Source organism: Camelus ferus, chromosome 3, assembly GCF_009834535.1.
Source record: "Camelus ferus isolate YT-003-E chromosome 3, BCGSAC_Cfer_1.0, whole genome shotgun sequence".
Classification (NCBI taxonomy): Eukaryota; Metazoa; Chordata; class Mammalia; order Artiodactyla; family Camelidae; genus Camelus; species Camelus ferus.
This window is the reverse complement of record NC_045698.1, coordinates 22,418,178-22,438,367: the sequence shown is the minus strand read 5'-3', so window position 1 is coordinate 22,438,367 and position 20,190 is coordinate 22,418,178. Positions and strand designations below refer to the sequence as shown.

The 20,190-nt window shown below is 41.7% G+C and overlaps 1 protein-coding gene across 6 annotated transcripts in view; it reads right to left on the bottom strand.

Moving 5' to 3' along the window:
* Positions 1 to 20,190, bottom strand: part of PDZD2 (PDZ domain containing 2) — a 342,111-nt gene that overhangs the window by 29,946 nt on the left and 291,975 nt on the right. For all 6 annotated transcript variants that reach the window (XM_032470570.1, XM_032470584.1, XM_032470578.1 and 3 more), the window contains 8 exons: positions 15,902 to 16,047; positions 12,722 to 12,841; positions 11,781 to 11,895; positions 9,277 to 9,350; positions 8,912 to 9,137; positions 7,524 to 7,641; positions 5,756 to 5,888; positions 1,238 to 1,319 (listed from right to left, as the gene is read on the bottom strand). In XM_032470570.1, coding sequence (XP_032326461.1) covers positions 1,238 to 1,319; positions 5,756 to 5,888; positions 7,524 to 7,641; positions 8,912 to 9,137; positions 9,277 to 9,350; positions 11,781 to 11,895; positions 12,722 to 12,841; positions 15,902 to 16,047 — 1,014 coding nt within the window. The remainder of the gene's footprint in view (positions 1 to 1,237; positions 1,320 to 5,755; positions 5,889 to 7,523; positions 7,642 to 8,911; positions 9,138 to 9,276; positions 9,351 to 11,780; positions 11,896 to 12,721; positions 12,842 to 15,901; positions 16,048 to 20,190) is intronic.

Here is a 20,190-nt window from a genome sequence, read left to right as displayed (position 1 = left end):
AACCCAGATGCTGCTGCCTCCATGATGATCCCGTTGGAAGAAACTTCTTCTGAATTTCAAAAGTACTTTATACTATCTGTACACCAATCTCCATATGCATAATACAATTTAATTATAAGTGGATGCACCTCATCTTTCCTCAGCTTTTTACCTGTCACTGATCTGGCCCCGCAGTGCTCAGCACCAGGCTCTGGGAAGTGTTCAGTGGTATTTGGGAAATGGATTGAAGGATGAATAAACAAAGGAACACCACCTCCAAAACTCATGAAAAAACCAAGGAGGGGGACTGAATATCTATTTTAGTTTTCAGCTGAAGGACAAAAAGACTCAGCATTGAGATTTTAAATTATATTCTACAAGCAAAAAGTTCTTGGGCATGAGGATCATGGCTTAATGAAATCTTTTATAAATGATCGAGTGGATATGTTGGGATTATGAGAGGACAGCATTCAGGCAGGTCAGGAGAATGAGATGGTTGAATAAAGAGCCCATTATGGCTGTGCTCACTTTCAATATATTAATTATGGATGCAAATAATTAGGGGATTTCATGGTTGCCAAAAAATTGTATGCCTTCCTTTTCCTCTGACAACCAGTAACTCATGTCTCAGGTTCCTCCCAACATCAATCTTAACATCAGTAATATCTCGAGCTCAGACACGTTTGCCAAGTCCCTCTAGGTTTCCTTGCTACAGGAAACATTACTTTGCAAGCTTTATGCAAAGTTTCATATTTTAAATTCATCTGAAATTCTTACTAACTCAATCCTTCTCTGCCTGAACTTTCCACTTAAGAAGGTGGGGGAAAAAATCATGATTTTTGCAGCCTCTGTTACCCTTCTTAAGTTGAAACTTTTAATTCATGTAAAGAAATCCCAGGTTTTCAGATGGACTGTACTCTGTGTCTACCAGAACGACTGGTCTTTTGGTAGCACTTCACTTCCACCTAGAACATTTCAGATGGTTTGCACAGAAACACCTGAAATGCTGCTAACTCATTTTGGCAAAGTATCTTAAAGCCGTATAAGAAGCATGCATGGTTGAACTTTAATAGAGCACATCCAGTAACTGCAGAAATCAAAATCAGCAGCTAAGAGAAAGCATGGAATCTCTGACAGCTACTTCTGCCAAACCTGATAATTACCAAGACTCCAGTAATACTGCGCAGGGGAGTGCCCTCGTGGGGAACTTAATGAGAAACTCTTCTGAATGTTGAATGAAGATGTGCAATTACAGTACCTGAGCCAGGAGAGGAATTGGCCTCTTTGCTCTCCTGATAAGTGCTGCGTGCAATCACTTCATCCATTTCCTGCTCAGAAACCTGATTGTCAGCAGAAACCACAAATTAGATGGTTTTATTCCTTTATTTTTTCCCCCCAATAAAAGTAGCTAGGACCAGAGTCAGAGGTTGGAGCGCAGACAGAGGAAAACTGCAGGGTCAAAGATTATGACCACCCCCTGATGCACTAATGCAGGGCATGTAAGAAGTATGGCTGGAGGGGGAGGGTATAGCTCAGTGGTAGAGGGCATGCTTAGCAGGTTTGAGGTCCTGGGTTCAATCCCCAGCACCTCCATTAAAATAAATGAATAAATAAATAAACAAACAAACCTAATTACCTCCCCGCCCAAATGAAAATAATAATGAAAGAAGCATGGTTGGGTTACAAATTGCTTCAAACAACGTGTTCAAAACAAGACCTTCAATTGCTTCCCAAGTTCACGAAGCAAAGCTTCCAGCTCTGGTTACCAACAACATGGCTGATACCTGCCTCTCGCCGGACCACTCACTTTAAATTCTTTTTCCCTGAACTTTAAACAATTTCAAACCTATGTGAAACTTGCAAGAGTAGCCCAAGAATAGTATACCCTTCACCTGGACTCACTATTTTTTAATATTCTGCCACATTTATGCCCATGCTGTCTTCACACACACACGCAGCTATAACTTTTATTTATAAACCATTTGGGAGTTAGTTGCAGACATCACGACCCTTCACTTGTAAATATTTTACCATGTATTTCCTAAAAACAAGGACATTCTCTTTAACCCTGCTACTATTATCAAATTCAGGAACTTTAAAGTTGATACAAATGGCTGTCTAATACATCACAGTCTTAATATCATCCTTCAGAAACACTATTCAAAGTGTGTCTGTAGACTGGGAATAATTCACAGAGAGTTTGAGGCCAGCCTGAGATGAGATAGAGATTTTCCTCGAGAATGCAAATCAACTCTCAGTTTCTTTCATCAACAGTGTCTTTTGCTAGGGGGAAGATATCAAATGAACTAAACAGTGTGCAGTGATGTGACCGAGTTACATCTGGTGCCCGCTCCTTATCTTGTGGTGGACCTTTAGCGAACTGTCACCAACCTTCTTGCATAATAATGCTTTATAGAAAAAAATACTGTTTTAGGCGGGCGGTTGGGGGGGAGGGTGGAGAATGCAGAATTCAGTTCAGGATCTAGTTCTTATGTCTATTTAGTTTCCTTTAAGCCAAAAAATTCTGAGCCTTTATCTTTCATGATACTGATAATTTGAAAGAAACCAGGCCAATCCATTTGTCATGCTTAAATTTAGATTATGCATTTGGGGCAGAAAAACTACAAAAAGTGTTTCCTTCTCAGTGTATCACTCAGAGTCAGCATGTTTCATAAATGGTGACAACCTAGACCACCTGATTCGGGTGGAGTTCACCGGAGCTTTCCTCAGGACACACTGTTGGTGTTGTCATCAGCGAGTCATGTCAGGGGATCCTTTCAGATTCTGTCACTATCCTGTTCCCCAATACATTTTCAATCAATTGGTTATTCTTGCCTCAATTAGTTATTATGACGAAGATTTCAAAATAGTGATTTTATAACTCTCTTTTCCTTCTGTATTTATTGGTATGATGGTACATTCATGGATTCCCCACCCCCATCAGTTGTTATCCATAATTGTAATCATTCATGGAAAGATTTTTTAAAAGCCTGACATATGCTGAACTATAGTTTAAAAGACAACTACATGACTTGTATAGTTTCTTTTTTAAAGGTGAAAATATTTTAAATGTAGAATGGTAATGTCACGTACTAAAATAACATTGAGCATAATGTTATTGGATTATATTATGTATATATGCTCTGTTTGGATAAGCAGAGCAATTTGGAAAAGGAAATTAATATTTCGACACAGGATTCAGCATTACACTTTAACCTAACAGATGAACCATTATCACATCACGGCGTTTGGGTAATATTTTCTAGGAGACTTCACAGGAAATAAAATACGTACACACACGCACACGGGCACCCCCCCAACCACACACACACCCACACATACCTTCAGAAAGCAGAGTCATTTTGTATAAATGAGCCAGTGAAAACACCAGCTTAAGCACAGTGGCTGCAAATCTTTCAACGTTGGTGATGGTTTTTCTGAGTGGGAGAAAAATGGTTGGGGCTTGAAACAAGTGAAAGATGTCCTGGATAACTAATCGTGCTGGAAGCCCCAGGACCAATTAACACTGGGCCACTATGACTTCCTTCTGCTTAAACATAAGCTAGAGGCTGCTACCCAAACAGGTCCAAATCAGCTCATCTAGACCTGCAGGGTTTGAATATCCCAATTGGGCAGCCACCGCTCCAGTCATTATGAGAAACAGAAGAGAAGAAAATCCTTGTGGTATTTCTCTTGGAACAACATGAAAACTAAGGAAGCACATACATTTAGTATCAAAATGGACTACTGGCATGAAATGCTAGGGTAAGTGGGACAGAAATACATTAAACGTAGAATGGAATCTTGACCAAAAGGAAAATATCGTATGAGGTTACAACCAAGAACACCGTGTTTACCTAGGAGGAAACGTGAAATCCAGTCAAATACCAAAATTGGGTTTCGCTGGACCTGTCTCCAAACACCATCCTGGTGACCCTTTTACTGCGCTAGAAACATGAGCCACCGACGTGTTCCACAAGATCCCAGACCACCAGTCCATCGAGATTGTTATGCTTTGCGCTGAAATGCCATTTTGATGTTTGATTGTGTTGGCAAATTAGGCAGATACTTTGGGCTGAGCTTAGGCAGACCTCCGAACAAATCGTGACCTGTGTTAGGCTGGAATGGATTTTGATGTCAGGCCTGTCTTGAGGCCAAAGACTGCAAACCACGGAGAACTTAATTTTCTGTAACGCTGCAGAGGGCTGTGCTGGGTCAGCCACAGCTTGTTGGACTGCTCCCTAAGGTGAGCCGAGTGTGGCCATGTGGGTGGTGGAATCCAAGAGAGGACCCTGGAGGGAGGCGACGTGGTGTGAAAGTGACCCAGAGAGGGCCACGGGGTCAGTAGGGGAACAAGGTAGAACAGATTCTAGGGGAGCCACGGAACAGAAAGGAGAAAAATGGGCAGTGACAAGTAGTAAACAATGGGAAAAGGTAGAAGCGGGACTTGATTTTCTATTAATGCTATTTATCCAAGAAGTTTTAAAATAAGACAGTTTTGAGAATGCATGCAGACAAGAGAAGACAGTCTCAAGGAAAAAAGTAGTGAGGCTGAGTTTGAATCAATTAAATGGCAACCTCTGTCCAAATACCATGATTGACATCCCCTTCCCAAATCAAGGCACGGAGTCGTGGCTGGATAGCGCTTATGTGGGGGAAGCAGACAACAAATGAACACCACTGAGACAATGAAAACGACCCCATAAAGTTAATACACTAAAGAAATCTCAGATGTGGCGTGTGGGAGCACCCACCAGGTCTCCCAGAACACACTTCTCCCTCTTAAAATGGCACACAAGTCCATCCAGCACAGCAGCCTGTGACCATTCAGGATATAATCAAATAATGCTGTATTTGGCATATATATGGATGGCCATATGACAGGCGTGGGAAGAGCTAATGCTCTTAATGAGTATTTTGAGTTGCTGAAAGGTCACATTTTATAAAATGCAACCTGATTACCATGTTAGAGGCAAGCTAATTTGAAAAGATGGAGTACTCAAAAACAAGAACAACAAAAAAAGAGTGCTTGAAGTGGGTTAAGTTGAACTTGCTGAAGGTCCTGTGGTTAGTTTAAAAAATTAAAAGCAATTGCATAAGTGTCGAAGACCAAGTAAAGCAGAGGCCAACAACACAGGGTCTGCAATGTACCTGCAAGTTCGGTGTGGGTCGACAGTGTGATACTGATGCTGAAGGAAAACTAGTGGGCTCGTAAGGAGTATTCTGCTCAGTTCAAGGATGGTCTGGACAGATAATCTAGCTCAACGCCCTTAGGTTTTCTTGATGCAGGACCTCAAAGAGGTTAAGAATCTCACCAGACATCAAACAGCCAGCTGGGGGATACTCAGAAGCCAGCACTCCTACCTTCTGCACCTTTTACACACATTTTAAATTCACCAATAATATTGTCAACACTTTCTTTTCTTGGGGGAGGGGGAGAGGTAATTCGATTGATTATTTTATTTAATGGAGTTATGGGGATCGAACCCAGGACCTTGTGTATATACTAAGCATGTGCTCTACCACTGAACTATACCCTCCCCCTGTCAACATTTTCTCACAAATTTTTCCAAGTGTGAAGATGAAGGAGTCCAGATCCATATAATTCACTTCCCATGCCTATTAGTTACCTGGTCACTGTGTGACCACAGGCTGATTCCCATCCCCAGCTGGGTGAACTGTCTCACAAAGTGTATGCACTGTCAGAAGGACATATGTGTCATGGCTACTAGACAAATAGCTGTCTTCAGACTCAGAACAGCACAAAATTTTTCACCTTTGGATTAGGGTGCCGGCCGATTACCAGGCGAACAGGTCCTGGGGGGCATTTGCTCAGGATGGCGTGGACTTTGCTTAAAGCAGCATGGCGAACGTTGACTGAGTTCACTTCCAGGATTTGATCTCCACGGCTAGAGAGGGCAACATAAGCAACAGTCTGTGGTAACAGGTAGCTTTTTACAGGATTTCCTTCTAGGAGAGGTTTATAATATGAAACCTTTTCTGAATACTCTGAACAAGCAAATAACATGCTTTCATCTCTGCATACATATACAAAAGCAATACACTCACGTACACACATTAGATTTTGAATTGGCAAAGGCCATTATGCATATCTATCTGCATTTTCAGAAGCAGTAAAGTTAAAAAAAATTGATAGTAAGGACAACACTGAGGCTCCCATTTCCTGAGCACATCGTGTCTGCCAGGCACTATACGGATAAATTTACGTAACAATGCTTTGAATAGCTATTATTATTCCCATTATGTAAATAAGGCCACAAGCGCAGAATGGTCACCCACTGTTGAACTCAGGTCTGCCTATCTTCTGACTATCAAGTGACAGAGCCTTGACCACCATCAGTTTCTTTTTTCCTACCATCTTGAATTGATTATTGGAATATAATTTAAGGAGGAAATATCTGAAGCTCAAAGGTTATCCAAGAATTTGTAAAAACGTTTCAAATTTGAACAAATGAGAAATTGGGGACAAGATGCCCATTCTGACTTGAAAGTATAGGGAGAGAAGTCAGGACAAGAGAACAAAGACTCTTTATGTGGGGTTTGAAGAATGTTCATTTGGCAGGCTCCAGACATATGGGACCATTCAAGAAAGAAACATCATCTTGGGATGTCATTAAAGGATTTTTTTTCCTTGGGTTCTAAACGTATATTTTCTTTAATGTACTTTGGATGATTTGCTAAATTTTTTTTTTCATTTGGAAATTCACTCTGATGATTAACTAAAAACATAATATAATCTATTAACAAGGCCTCAAAATGGCAACCTCAAGGAATGTCATTTTGAGAATTCCTCAACTGCTCAAGGACTAAGAAGCTTAGCAGGGAGAAAGATGATACTGTTTGAACAGAGAGCTTTGCGTAATACATGTACATTCTTGTGAAGTTTAGGTGGGCACAGACCCATTGCAATTACTATATAATAGAACACCTAGACTTCTCTTGTGTAAACAGAATACCCATGCTTCAACTCGACTGGCTGGATTGAGAAATCGGACACGCAGTGATTTCAGACAATAAACATCTAGACATCACCACTCAAAAAGGAATGAAACAACAGGAAAGGTCCAGGAGATTATACTTAATAATAAAGGCCTCTTGTTCAAGGGCATGATTTCAGGACCTTCTTGTATCCAGTGATTCTGAACCATTTTGAGCAGTTCCCAGCATCTCATGTGAATTTTACATAAATGAATATAAAAGTGAAAGAAAATATTTGGATAAATATATCTATCTATCTAGAGTTGTATGGTGTCAAGTTTCTGAAACTGAACTTCTGGGTCCAAATAGAACAAAACAGGTAGGGAAAGCCAACATCGAGAGTTCTCGAATTCAATCAGATCTCATTTATATTCGCTTTTCATCTTTGGAGATGCTTTTAATTGTAATCCCAGCCCTATTACTGCAAATAATACAGACATTTAGAACCTCACAAAGAAATGTAATAGGGCAGGTATTTTACATGCGTATATATTCACATACTCGCAAACACAATGGAACCCCATACTTTCAGGTTTACAACGAACCTCAGATTACTCTCCATCTTGGCCACGGATCCTGGGGCAAGGCTGTGAATGTAGATGCCTGGAGGGCTGTTTTCTAAGGCCAGGCAGCAGGCTCCAATGCCTAATCCAACTCTGGGCTCTGTGGGAGGTATCAGTCAAAGAAAACAAAATTTAAAAAGAAAAGAAAAGCAGTGTGAGTGATTTAAAACCGCATTAATGTATACTTAGACCATTAACCATTTATTTTTGGACGAGACTCAGAATATAAATTCTGCCTTTGTCAACATGGCCGTATTCTGTTGATGCAATGAGCCCATGGCAGAACCAGGGGCTCACTATGGACTGTGGACTAGTCAGTGGCCCACCCTCTGCTTTGTCTAAAGAGCCTCCTCAAATCTGTTTTTGGAGACAAGCAGAGTCCAAGGAACATTTATTTATTCCGGATGTGAACTTCAGGGTTTGTGTTTTTGTTTTTGTTTTGTTTTTTGCCTCTCTTTTAGCAACAAATCTCTTGGTTATTTAATTGCTCATCATGTTTCTACAGTAGGTGGGGAGGACCGGGAAACCAAGATTAAAAGCAGTGAGATTTGGTGTCACCCATGACTTTTAGTTACTGGTGTTAACTGTAGTCTTAACCATATTCTTCGTTCTTTAAAATGTTAGCTCTAGAATTAAGCTAGTCAGTGACGTTTTTTAACATGAGTCTCTGACACACAGTGATTCATCTGGAGAGAGCTGTTAAAGGACTTTGTGCTACTGGTAACTTCCCTTCTGTATGGTTAGGCCACTCAAGATGGCTGTTCTCTTGCTCTCCGTAAATCCCCTGCTGGGTCCACCAGTGTCTGCTTCACATGCACCCAGCTCACATGACTTTCCTGCCTACACATTCACCTCGGACTCAGCTAGTGATTGTTCTTATCAAACGGGCGGTGAGGGGTGTGACCCTCTGCTGGTTTCCCTGGTAACAAATGAGCCAACCTGACATCACTTCCCTCTATAACTGCTAACCTTCCCCTTCCCCCAGGAGCCAAGACCACCACGACGTCCTGCTCTTGGTCCACTGCACACAGTGGGGTGTTGCTCTAGGGACTTACTTAAGACATGTAAGCTCCCCCTACCCACTAAACCATTGATGATTCTGCACTGACTCCGGGCTCTTTCTTGGTCTTGGCGCTGGGTGAGTACACGCCTTGTAGGCCTGCGGGGTGCAGCCCAACACCTTCACTTTGGTAAGATGACTAAAATCTTCACTTTTGATCCCACGGTCCACTTAGAGAATGCCCTCCATTGTTGATAGCAGATTGTTCCAAAGGGCCAATTCATAGGAAAATATAAAAAGCTAACCTAAGGATACATTACACATCGTTACTTAAGAGAATGTAAGGAAAGCGAGGACAAGCGGGTATCACCTTTGTTGAGGGTTACTTCCATGACAATTCTGTCCTTGGGCCCCGGGGCCTTTCGACCCAGGGACGAAGAACCGCCCTCATCAGCGCCTCCCGCCGAGGGTGCCCCACTGGCGTTGAAGCTTGGGGAGCTAGATCTGCTCATGTGTGTGGGTGTCGAGCAGGGCGTGAGGCTCGGGCTCACGAGCTTTGTGCGTACCGTTAACACAAATAATCCACTCCGGATTTGCTGCGAAAACAAGGAGAAAGTAGGCTAAAACATTCAGACTATCCTGTATCAAACAGTTAAAAAAAAATCACCAAACCCCAACCAGAAGGAAATAAAGAAAAACAAAGAAGATAAAGGAGATCAATAAGAATGTCGTTACCTTAAAGGTATGAATGGCTTCTTGAAATGTCAAGCCCTTGATTGGTATTCCATTTACATCCAGGATTTCATCCCCTAGTGACCAAATTTGAGAATTATATTAACATCAAGCTTTCGTTTACTGGAATCTAACTGCTTGGTCAGTACCAGAATAAGATACCATATGGTCTCTGATTTACAACTCTATAAAATGAATTTTACTGTTCCAGCCTACTTTCATTTGCTTAGCTCCCAGGAATGTCACAGAATGGGACAGTAAATGACAATGCATATTCTTTTACAGTAATTCTGTATCTCCATCTTGAATTAAAACAACTTTAGGAGGCATCAAGATTTTATTCTTTAGCCATTGCCAAGTCTGATAATAGATGTCCTTCATTTAGAGATCAAACTATGAAACCTGAATAGCAAGTCTTTTCTTCCATAGTCTTCCTTCTAAAATTTAAGCCCACTGGCAAGGAAGCATGAACACATATAACGTGTGACAAGCCACTCCTGTGTTTGCAGGAAGACATGCTCCCTGAGCCTGGAGAATCATCGTGGTGTGTGCAAAGTGGTTTCAAAGACAGAGACAAAAAAGTTAGGAGGTAGTATCTAGGAATGACAGCCCCACCTCATTCTGCCTGGCAAGGTACCGTGTGCTTCTAGATTACTGTAGACTAATATCAAACTTGTTTTTTCTCTCTCTCTTTTCTCTCAAACTATCCTGGACTCATTTTCAACCCCAAGAAGGCACAATCAGGTCATTTTTCAAGCTGTTGATAGTATCTGCCGAGAACATAAAAGAACTTGGACATCCTGTTGACTTATCAGAGCTAGTTTCCAGTTTGTACTCTTGTGACATGGTCTGTTTTTTTGGAATAACAGTTCATCAAAAACACTACAAAGATGCCCCAGAGAGAAGACAGATGAGCCTTGCACAGCAGTGGAGTACAGAAGAGGAACTCCCTTTACCTATAACAAAGTGCAAAGCAGCCTAAGAACACACATTTTCACCTCTGGTGGACAGCCAACCCCAGGGGCACGCTGGGTATCCATTCAAGGAGTCCTGTATGTGAGTTATAAAAGATAGCATTACCCCATCTGTTTGGTATGTGCCTTCTCTTTGCTGCGATTACAGAAGTTGTAAAATAAGTGAAATAATCTGTTTAAAAATCACCCGGCATAACCAATTACTCAACTAGGTGAGGTTTTGGGTTTGTATCCACCTGGGAAAAGGATAGACACATTAACATGATTGCTCATGCCCTTAAAAGTCTTTCTACAAGATTACTTGAAAGACAGATCATTCAACAGGTTGCAAATTCATTCTGATGACTTACGTTTATTGTAAAGGAATGCATACGAAAATACAGAATTTAGGAGAAGCAAGTGCTATCAACCTCTAACTATCGATTTTTTCTCCATTTTGCTCCATTCTACCAGCATTGCAGGATAAATTTCAATCAGGTGAACACATGGCACATTCATGATGAAAACGCTCTGCTAGAATTTTACATTGTTGTGAAACTAGACACAAACACCACCTAGGAGTTAACCCTTCCTGTGAGAGAGAAAGAAATATTCCGCCATCAAAATGTTAAGCCTGGTCATGGCTTATCGGCAGCACACAGGCTTCTAGGGTCGCTCTGCCTACAAAAAGGGAGACTCCAATTCACTATTTTTAGTTTTACAAAAATAAGCTGGTTAAACACAACAGCACCTATACTCAGACCAAGTGAACTGAACAGCCACAGCATTTTTTGTGGTAACTAGATATAGTGTGACTTAATCATTCCATGCAGGAAGATATTAATAAGGGAAAAAAGATGAGGATTCATGCAAGAGTTCTGGGAGCTAATGCACAGTATGGTGCCCAGAATTAACAATACTGTGTTACGTACTTGAAAAGCGCTAAGAGAGTAGATGTTAAATGCCCTCACCACACATGCACACAAAAGGTCATTATGTGAGGTGATGGACATGTTAACTAACATTGTTAGGCAATCATTTTGCAATATATGTGTATCAGATCATCGTGTACACCTTCAACTTAACACAATTATCAATTTTATCTCAATAAAGTCAGGAGCAAAAAAATGCTTGCTTAGTATGTTTACATGCAGCAAAATGGGAGGTGCCATGGAGGATGTGAAAGGTGTTTATGTACTCCAGCCCTGAGGCAAGAATGCACTATACGCTCTCAGGAAATTTTCAAGGCAAGGAACACAATCAAGGTCCAAGGGGACAAGAGAGACATTTAAATACCTAAATAAAAATATCAAGCCACTTCTCACACAATGTCTCATTTAATCCTCACAACCCTTAAAGGTGGGTATTAATATCCCAGGTTACATCAATTGTACAAGGTCATGATGTGGAAAGTGCTGAATTCAGCCCAGATCTACTTGACTACCAAGCCCACAGCCTTAGCTGCTGTGCCATTTGCTTTACACCTTGCAAGGGAGCAGGTTCTCCTAAATCAGAGCGCGGTGCCCAAGGGGACCGCCATGAAGTTTCTCCTACCTTCTTTAAGTCTTCCATCCTCTGCAGCTGACCCATTTGGAAAAATGGTCTTGACAAAAATCCCCATCTGTCCTCGAATGCAGTCTCGACCGCCAGCAATGCTAAAGCCAAGGCCCTACACGCAAACCAGATGGGGGTCCAGATTGTTACTGAAGTATTTAACTGAGGGCATCAGTCCCTGGGGCTCTATTTCACTGAAGGCGCCCTTCCCATTGTAGTATTTAACGGTCCTTCCCAACCAGGTTCGGAGTTAAGCTAACTAGCTGTAAAGTCAACTTTGTGTTCCCTTCACCATTTCCCTCCTCAGATCCATTTGCATTATGCTAGCTATGCATTACGTTAAAAGGAGAAAGTTCTGGGTAAACAAATGAAATTGCCAATGTTTGACAACCTATGACCTCCAAAGATGCCAATTTCACACAGGTCAACTAACAGCTCATGAAAGTCATTTCATGCTATGCAGGTGCCATATTTGTTTTATTCTTTTGTTTCAGTCTTTCCAGTTTGTATAATATCAAAATGAGCATTTTGATATTTGTGTAATATCAAATTATTTGTATTCTTCTTCTTATGATAATGGCAATACCATGAGATTCATTCAAAAGGATAGCTGAGAGTCTTCCCTGAAGCTGCAGGGTCTGATTTTCTTTCAATAATGGTAAAAGTTGGGGCCTTCACTTCATCTTTGATTCTGCCCTAGCTGGCAGGTGGTGACTCCTTAAATCATAAGGGCAAAAAGGGTAGGACAAGGTCACTTGGAGGCCACAGGAGAGCATGCCAGGGAATCCACTCAGATCCACCCAAAGGCCACTTAATCTGTTCTTCTTCATACTTCTCACTTTTTTTTTCATGTAAAAGCAACAACACTAAAAAGTAAGCATTTCACAAATATATGCTAACGTTTACCTGGAGAGTAAAATGGTGCACAGAAAAGCGCTCACCTTGCCTTTTTCTTTGTACAGCCCAATAATAGAGATGACCGATGGCCGAATGAGTCTCCAAGGAGATTCCACCTGAGTAGCGCTTAGCGAGCGGGTGGACTTCTTCACAATGTGGTATTCCTAAAAGCCAGCACATGGCAAGGTCAGGGACGGACTCACTTATCCTGCTGTGGTCTCTGACATAAAAATACACTCAGATTTGGAAAATCTCAGTGGTCTTTTGTGTTAGCCGTTTTGCTCGGGTCTATCTGGTCCAGAGGCTTAAGTAAAGTTTACTATAAAGAACACTGAGGGAGTAGCCCCTCCTTCGATTGACCCCCGTGCCTTCTTCCTCCACATCAAGAACTGCTTGGAGACCACCTGGTGCTGCTCTTCTCTCAACCCCACTCCGCACACCCTACTTCTTGCTTCCGCGAGTGGAGTTAGGAACCAGAAACCAAGGGGCCTCACAGATGCAGAATGATCATCCTCTGGTCAGGTTCTCCCTTGGAAGTCACCCGTGCCCCCCATCCCAAATTCATAACCATGGTTAGAAAGTATCTCACCATTTTAAGCTTAATTCACTCACTCAAAACTTAGTAAGCCTTTGTTTTTTCTAAAACCCAAACCACAAACCCAGACAACTGTTATTCTATATTAAAAAAAAAATCCCGCTGAGAAACTGCAGGAGCTTCAGTTCTAATCCCTCACATTTGGAAAATAAAATACTTTCCCACAAGCCACACTTTCCCTCTCTGGCACGCAGCGGCTCAAAAACCTCAACTGCTTTTTCCTGCTCCTCACCCGCCATGTACATGTGTGTTAGCAGGGGGCACTATTTATAACACAAACAAGAGAGTGAATGAATGAAGTACTAAAGCTCTGCTATAGCCTAGCTCCCGGTTACTCTTCCTTGAATGTACATTTCTCAAATGACACAGATATTCTCACATAAATTTTAAAAAAAGTCACTTCATGTTTAATATGAGAAAAGAGACACCAGAAAATAGTTTTTACCCTTAATTAGTATAGTTTACATTCAAAGGTAGAAAAGAGATGTCTGCTAATAATATTTTGGTATTCCTGGCAGCTTAGAACAATTATATTTGCAGTTTTACAAAATTATCTGTCAGCCACTTTGGCCTCCCAGACTCTGATTCATTAAAAAGATGATGTTGGTTTGGCAAGGTTATTACCCTTACCAAAACCGTCATGGAGATGGCCAGACACAGCCCGTGGGTTTGCAACCCGTGAATACAGAGGTTCATGTGTAGACTCATAAGGAAACTCCTCCTCTGAGCTCGAGTCTCCAGCAGCACCTCATTTCATCTTTCCTTTGGGAACCAAGGGGAACCAGAGGCCCGCATGCTTCACTGTTCTCTTGAAAAGAGTTTCCGGGGTCCCACTGCACTTTCCAGACCTCTGTTGTCCAATATGGCAGCCACGAGCCACCTGTGGCTATCTATATTTAAGTTAAGATGAATTCAAGTAAAAAATGCACTCCTCAGTCCCACTGGCCACGTTTCATGTGCTTTATAGACACAGGTGGCTGCCCTATTGGGCAACACAGGCATAACACATTTCCATCACTGCAGAGAGATTTCTTGGATAGCTCTATTCTAGACAATACTCAGTGCAAGGAGAGAGAAAAGGAAAAAAAAAAAAAAAAGAAAAGAAAAGTTGAATCCTGGGAGGAAAAGAAAAGGCAGAAAATAAGAAGAGAAGACAAGAGAAAGAACACTCTGAAGAGGAAAAAAAAGAGTTTCTTTTTAAAAAATCTTCACTAGCCTGTGCTTCCTGGTTCCTGGGAGCCTGGTTAGAAATAGATATTTCTGGGCTATAAACAGTGTTAGATTCCCTCAGCAGGTCAGTTAGGAAATCACCTCAATGCCGGGCATCCTTGGCCATGGTGGCAGCAAGCCCCCTCTCATCTTCGCACTAACTGAACTAACTCAAACAGTCTGACAACGTGGCTCTCCTACGACTTCCTGATCTTTCCCCGACTTTGCTGCTCCAAATGGATCTTTCTGGGCAGGCCACAGACCTGCCTCCAGACACGGGTCTGGAGGAGCTTTAACCAGACCCCGTGCAAGTTCTTTGCTCTGCTTTTTCTCCAAGCTCCAGCTCTTGAGTTGCCCTTACGTGGATTCAACACGAGTTATCTCCAACAGCAACTGCCTGTGAAACGTGGACACTTTTAAACCGTGTTGGTCAGGTCAAACGTCCTCCACAGTGATTCTGGCATCTCACTTTGAGAAAAATACTCGACCGCTTTGAGACTCAGCTCTCTTATCTGTGAAAGATGATACACCAAAAGCAAGGGCCCAATCCAGAGGCCCAAACCAGGTCTTTCAGAACTCAAGAGTCTCCAAGCACCTACAGGTGTCCCTGTTGCCACACCCTCCTCCCCATCCCTGCTTCATTGTGGGCCTGGGGACAAGATGCCAGTGACTCTTCTTGAGCCCTCTGGCTGATGGCACCAGGACTCGAAAAACACTCCTCGAGTTCCCCAGACACTGAGCCTGCCTCCAGCTTGGTCCTGAGACGTCCACCTGGCTGTGACGGGGCTGAGGGTGATGTCACTGAGGAGCTCCTGGGCAGGGTGATGGAGCCCCAAGCTCTCCTGGGGACAGAACATGCACATCACCCCTACCTCACCCGTCTCTGCAGCCTCCCTGACCTGGGCTGTCCGAGTCATTACTGTGTAACAGGGAGACCCCAGGCACGGCGCGCACGTGCACACACATTCCCTCCCTCTCTTGCACGTCCCCACACCCACCCGCCACCGGCTATGCTGACACGTGACACACCCACTAAACGAGATGGTGGTTCACCACAGACCGTGAGGCGCCGTTGTCTCCTGGCAGTTGAGAGCCGCTCTCGTTTCCAAAACACACAGTAGGAAGAGGATCAAGATTTTGAACTCCGACAAGGGATTTTTTTCCTTCTCTACTATTTTCACATCTTAGGCTGCCTTCCTTTTAGCCTCCCCAGCTAGACCTCACTGACAGTACTCTATCTCTACACCCAAATGCCCCTGGCCCCCGCAGAAGGGAAGTTCTTCAGGACACTGAAGCTCCTGCTGGTCTCTGAAAGAATCAAAGAAAACCTAGGGACCCAGGGCTGGTAACATGCTCTTCGTCCCTAACCAAGTAACTGAGCCTGGAAAAAAAAAGCAGGGGGCCCCACGGCCCTGCCTACCTGTGCTGTGCTCGTGGAGTCCAGCAGCTGGGGAAGGGAGTGCTTCCGGCCGTCTCGGGACACCTCCAGCATCCTGGCCCGGGGGTCCCCGTTCCGCACCATCAGCTCATTGTATTCTTCAACAGACTCTAGACGGTGTACACCCCCTTGAAACAACAGAGGGAAAACGTGACTGGATACAGAATGGAAAGAATCTAAAGAGCATACACAGGTGTCATCTCAGTGCCTTTACACCCACATTCACGGTCTCTGAGAAGGCCAGGTGTCCAGTGCTTTCACAGCGCCCAGCTCACCGCGGTCTACCATCCAGCTCTGCATAAGCTAGATGTGTGTTGAGGCCATAGTGCCAGACTACGAAGAAAGCGCTCATTTTTGAAGTGACCAGCTTGGATAAAGGGCAATGTTTATGTTTCATCCAAGTAAGATGGAGCTGTGGTTGATAAGGTAATAAACAACAGAGCGAATGCGTTCAGCAGATGCCTCTCTAGTGATGGAGGACTGTCACTCTGTGGGTGGTACTGTTCCATTGTTGGGGCAGCTGCTTTTTTTCATGTGTCGTAATGACTTTTTCAGTAAACTTTTAAAGTATAACAACTTACAGAAATGTGCACAAATCATTAAGGGTCCATTCAGTTCCATGAAATTTCACCAAGTGAACATGCCAATAACCAACATCCAGACTAAGAAACAGAATCGTACCAGGTCCCCAAATCCCCTTTTATGCCATTAACCACCCCCCACCCAAGGTTAACCATTATCTGACATCACTGATTACTTTTGCCTATTTTCAAACAAGTGAACGCACGCAGTAAGTTCGTTCTTTGTATCTGGCTCCTTGTTCTTAGTTTTGTGAGTGAAATTCTGCCATGTTATTGCATGCCCATAGTTTGTTCATGCCATTTCTGCATACTATTTTATTGTATAAACACATAACAACTTATTTATACATTCTATGCCTGAGGGACAACTGATTTGTTTCCAACTTTAGATCTAGAATAAGGGTCTGCAAACTTTTTTCTGTAAAGGCCAGATAGTAAATGTTTCAGGCTTTTATGGGTTACAAATGTCTCAGTCACACATTCTTTAAAAAAATTTTTTTATAATGCACTAGAAAGGTAGAAAGCCTTTCTATCTCTGGGCCATACAAATACAGCTGTGGGCAGTGGTTTGCTGACCCCTGATCTATACTGTCATTGGACATCCCATGCATGTCGTATCTGCTGCATGTACCTAGGAGGGGAGGGGCTGGGTTCCAGGTATGTGTTCACCATCACCACGTGGTATCACCAGGGTGCGTGAGTGCTAGTTTTATTGCATCCTTGTCATGCTTGGCAGTATCAGTCTTTTTAATTATAGCCATTCTGGCGGATATATATTGGTATTTCACTGTGTCTCACTGATGACTAATGAGATTGAGCTTCTTCTCAAATATTCAGGGCTGTTTTTCTTTTGTAAAGTTGTAAAGAGGCTGTTCAAGCCTTTTGCTCATTTCCTTTACTGGGTTTCTCTCTGTTAATTTAGTTTTTTTTTTTTTAAATTGTTAATATATTTTGGATGTGAGTCCTTCATGGCATCTATGTACTGCAAATATCTTCTCCATGCCTGTGACTTGACTTCTCACTCTCTCAATGGTATTTTTTGATGAACAGAAGCTCATAATTCTAATGTGGAATATATCACACTCTCCCTTTACAGTTAGTACTCTTGTGTCTTAAACTATTACAGTAAAGATTTTTAAAGGGATCTTTATCAATACCTAGTTTTTGAGACACTATTTTAAAATTAAATAATTTGAGGGAATTTAATCTTTTAAAATTTATTTATTTTTTGTTGACATATAGTTGATATATCATATAAATTACAGCTGTACAATATAGTGATTCACAATTTTTAGGTCTTTTTTTCCCTTTCTTCTTTTTGTTCTCTTCTCTTGTGATGTGATGACTATCTTTAGCATTATGTTTGGATTCCTTTCTCTTTTTTGTGTGTGTACATCTATTATCGACTTTTGGTTTGCGGTTACCATGAGGTTTTGGTATAGCAGTCTATATACATGTATGACTACACACATACACACACACACACATATATACACACACACACAGGATTGTTTTAAGTTGCTGATCTCTTAATTTCAAATGCATTTTAGACACCCTGCATTTGTATTCTCCCCTCACACTTACTGGTTTTGATAACATATTTTACATCTAATTATTTTGTGTATCGTTTAACTGCTTATTGTGGGTAGATGATTTTACTATTGCAATTAAGCTCTGCTGGCCTTTAAAACCAAATGCTCTTGGGGCTCTTTCTCCTGATGCTGGAACCTCGGGCTGGGCAGCCGGACGTGGGGCTCAGAACTCTCACGCCTCTGCCACTTAATTATTCTCCAGTGTGTGGGTTGCCTATCCAAGGGGTATGAAGCTCGATTATATCACAAGCACACCCCTCCTACCATCTCGCTGTAGTTCCCTCTTTATGTTTCCAGTTGAAGAAGGTCTTTTTTGGTAGGTTCCAGTCTTTCTTTATCGATGGTTGTTTAGCAGTCAGTTGTGTGATTCACAATTTTTAAAGTTTACTCCATTTATAGTTATTATGAAATATTTGCTGTATTACCCGTGTTGTATAATATATCCTTGTAGCTTACTTACACCTAATAGTTTGTACCCCTTAATCCCTTAACTCCTATATTCTTTATCAGTTCATCTGTTGAGGGACACTTAGGTTGCTTCCATATCTTGGCAATTGTAAACAATGTTGCTCAGAACTTTGGGGTGCATTTATACTTTCTTTTTTTTTTAACATTTTTTATTGATTTATAATCATTTTACAATGTGTCAAATTCCAGTGTTCAGCACAATTTTTCAGTCATTCATGGACATACACACACTCATTGTCACATTTTTTTCTCTGTGAGTTATCATAACATTTTGTGTATATTTCCCTGTGCTATACAGTGTAATCTTGTTTATCTATTCTACAGTTTTGAAATCCCAGGCTATCCCTTCCCACCCTCCACCCCCCCGTAACCACAAGTCTGTATTCTCTGTCTGTGAGTCTATTTCTGTCCTGTATTTACGCTTTGTTTTTGTTTGTTTGTTTTTGTTTTTGTTTTTTAGATTCCACATATGATCGATCTCATATGGTATTTTTCTTTCTCTTTCTGGCTTACTTCACTTAGAATGACATTCTCCAGGAGCATCCATGTTGCTGCAAATGGCATTATGTTGTCGGTTTTTATGGCTGAGTAGTATTCCATTGTATAAATATACCACTTCTTCTTTATCCAGTCACCTGTTGATGGACATTTAGGCTGTTTCCATGTTTTGGCTATTGTAAATAGTGCTGCTATGAACATTGGGGTGCAGGTGTCATCCTGAAGTAGATTTCCTTCTGGATACAAGCCCAGGAGTGGGATTCCTGGGTCATATGGTAAGTCTATTCCTAGTCTTTTGAGGAATCTCCACACTGTTTTCCATAGTGGCTGCATCAAACTGCATTCCCACCAGCAGTGTAGGAGGGTTCCCCTTTCTCCACAGCCTCTCCAGCATTTGTCATTTGTGGATTTTTGAATGACGGCCATTCTGACTGGTGTGAGGTGATACCTCATTGTAGTTTTGATTTGCATTTCTCTGATAATTAGTGATATTGAGCATTTTTTCATGTGCTTTTTGATCATTTGTATGTCTTCCTTGGAGAATTGCTTGTTTAGGTCTTCTGCCCATTTTTGGATTGGGTTGTTTATTTTTTTCTTATTGAGTCGTATGAGCTGCTTATATATTCTGGAGATCAAGCCTTTGTCAGTTTCACTTGCAAAAATTTTCTCCCATTCCGTAGGTTTTCTTCTTGCTTTACTTCTGGTTTCCTTTGCTGTGCAGAAGCTTGTAAGTTTCATTAGGTCCCATTTGTTTATTCTTGCGAATTAGAGTTTTTGGGGTTTTTTTTCAGATGTATACCTAGGAGTGGGAGAGTGGAATTGCTGGGTCATGTGGTAATCCTATTTTTAATTTTTTTTTTAATCTGTAAGTATTTTATTCCATTTTCAAAAGATACTCTCACTGGGCATAGGATTCTAGATCAATTCATTTTTTAGCCCTTTAAAATGTTATATATTGCCTTCTTGCTTACATTTTTCTGAAAAGAAGTCAGCAAACCTTCATTTTGTTACTACCCTGTATATAATTTCTCCTCTAGTTGCCCTATTTTTAATTTTTTGAGAAACCTCCATACTGTTTTCTACAGTGGTGGCAGCAATTTACATTCCCACCAATAGTGTACGAGGGTTTAAG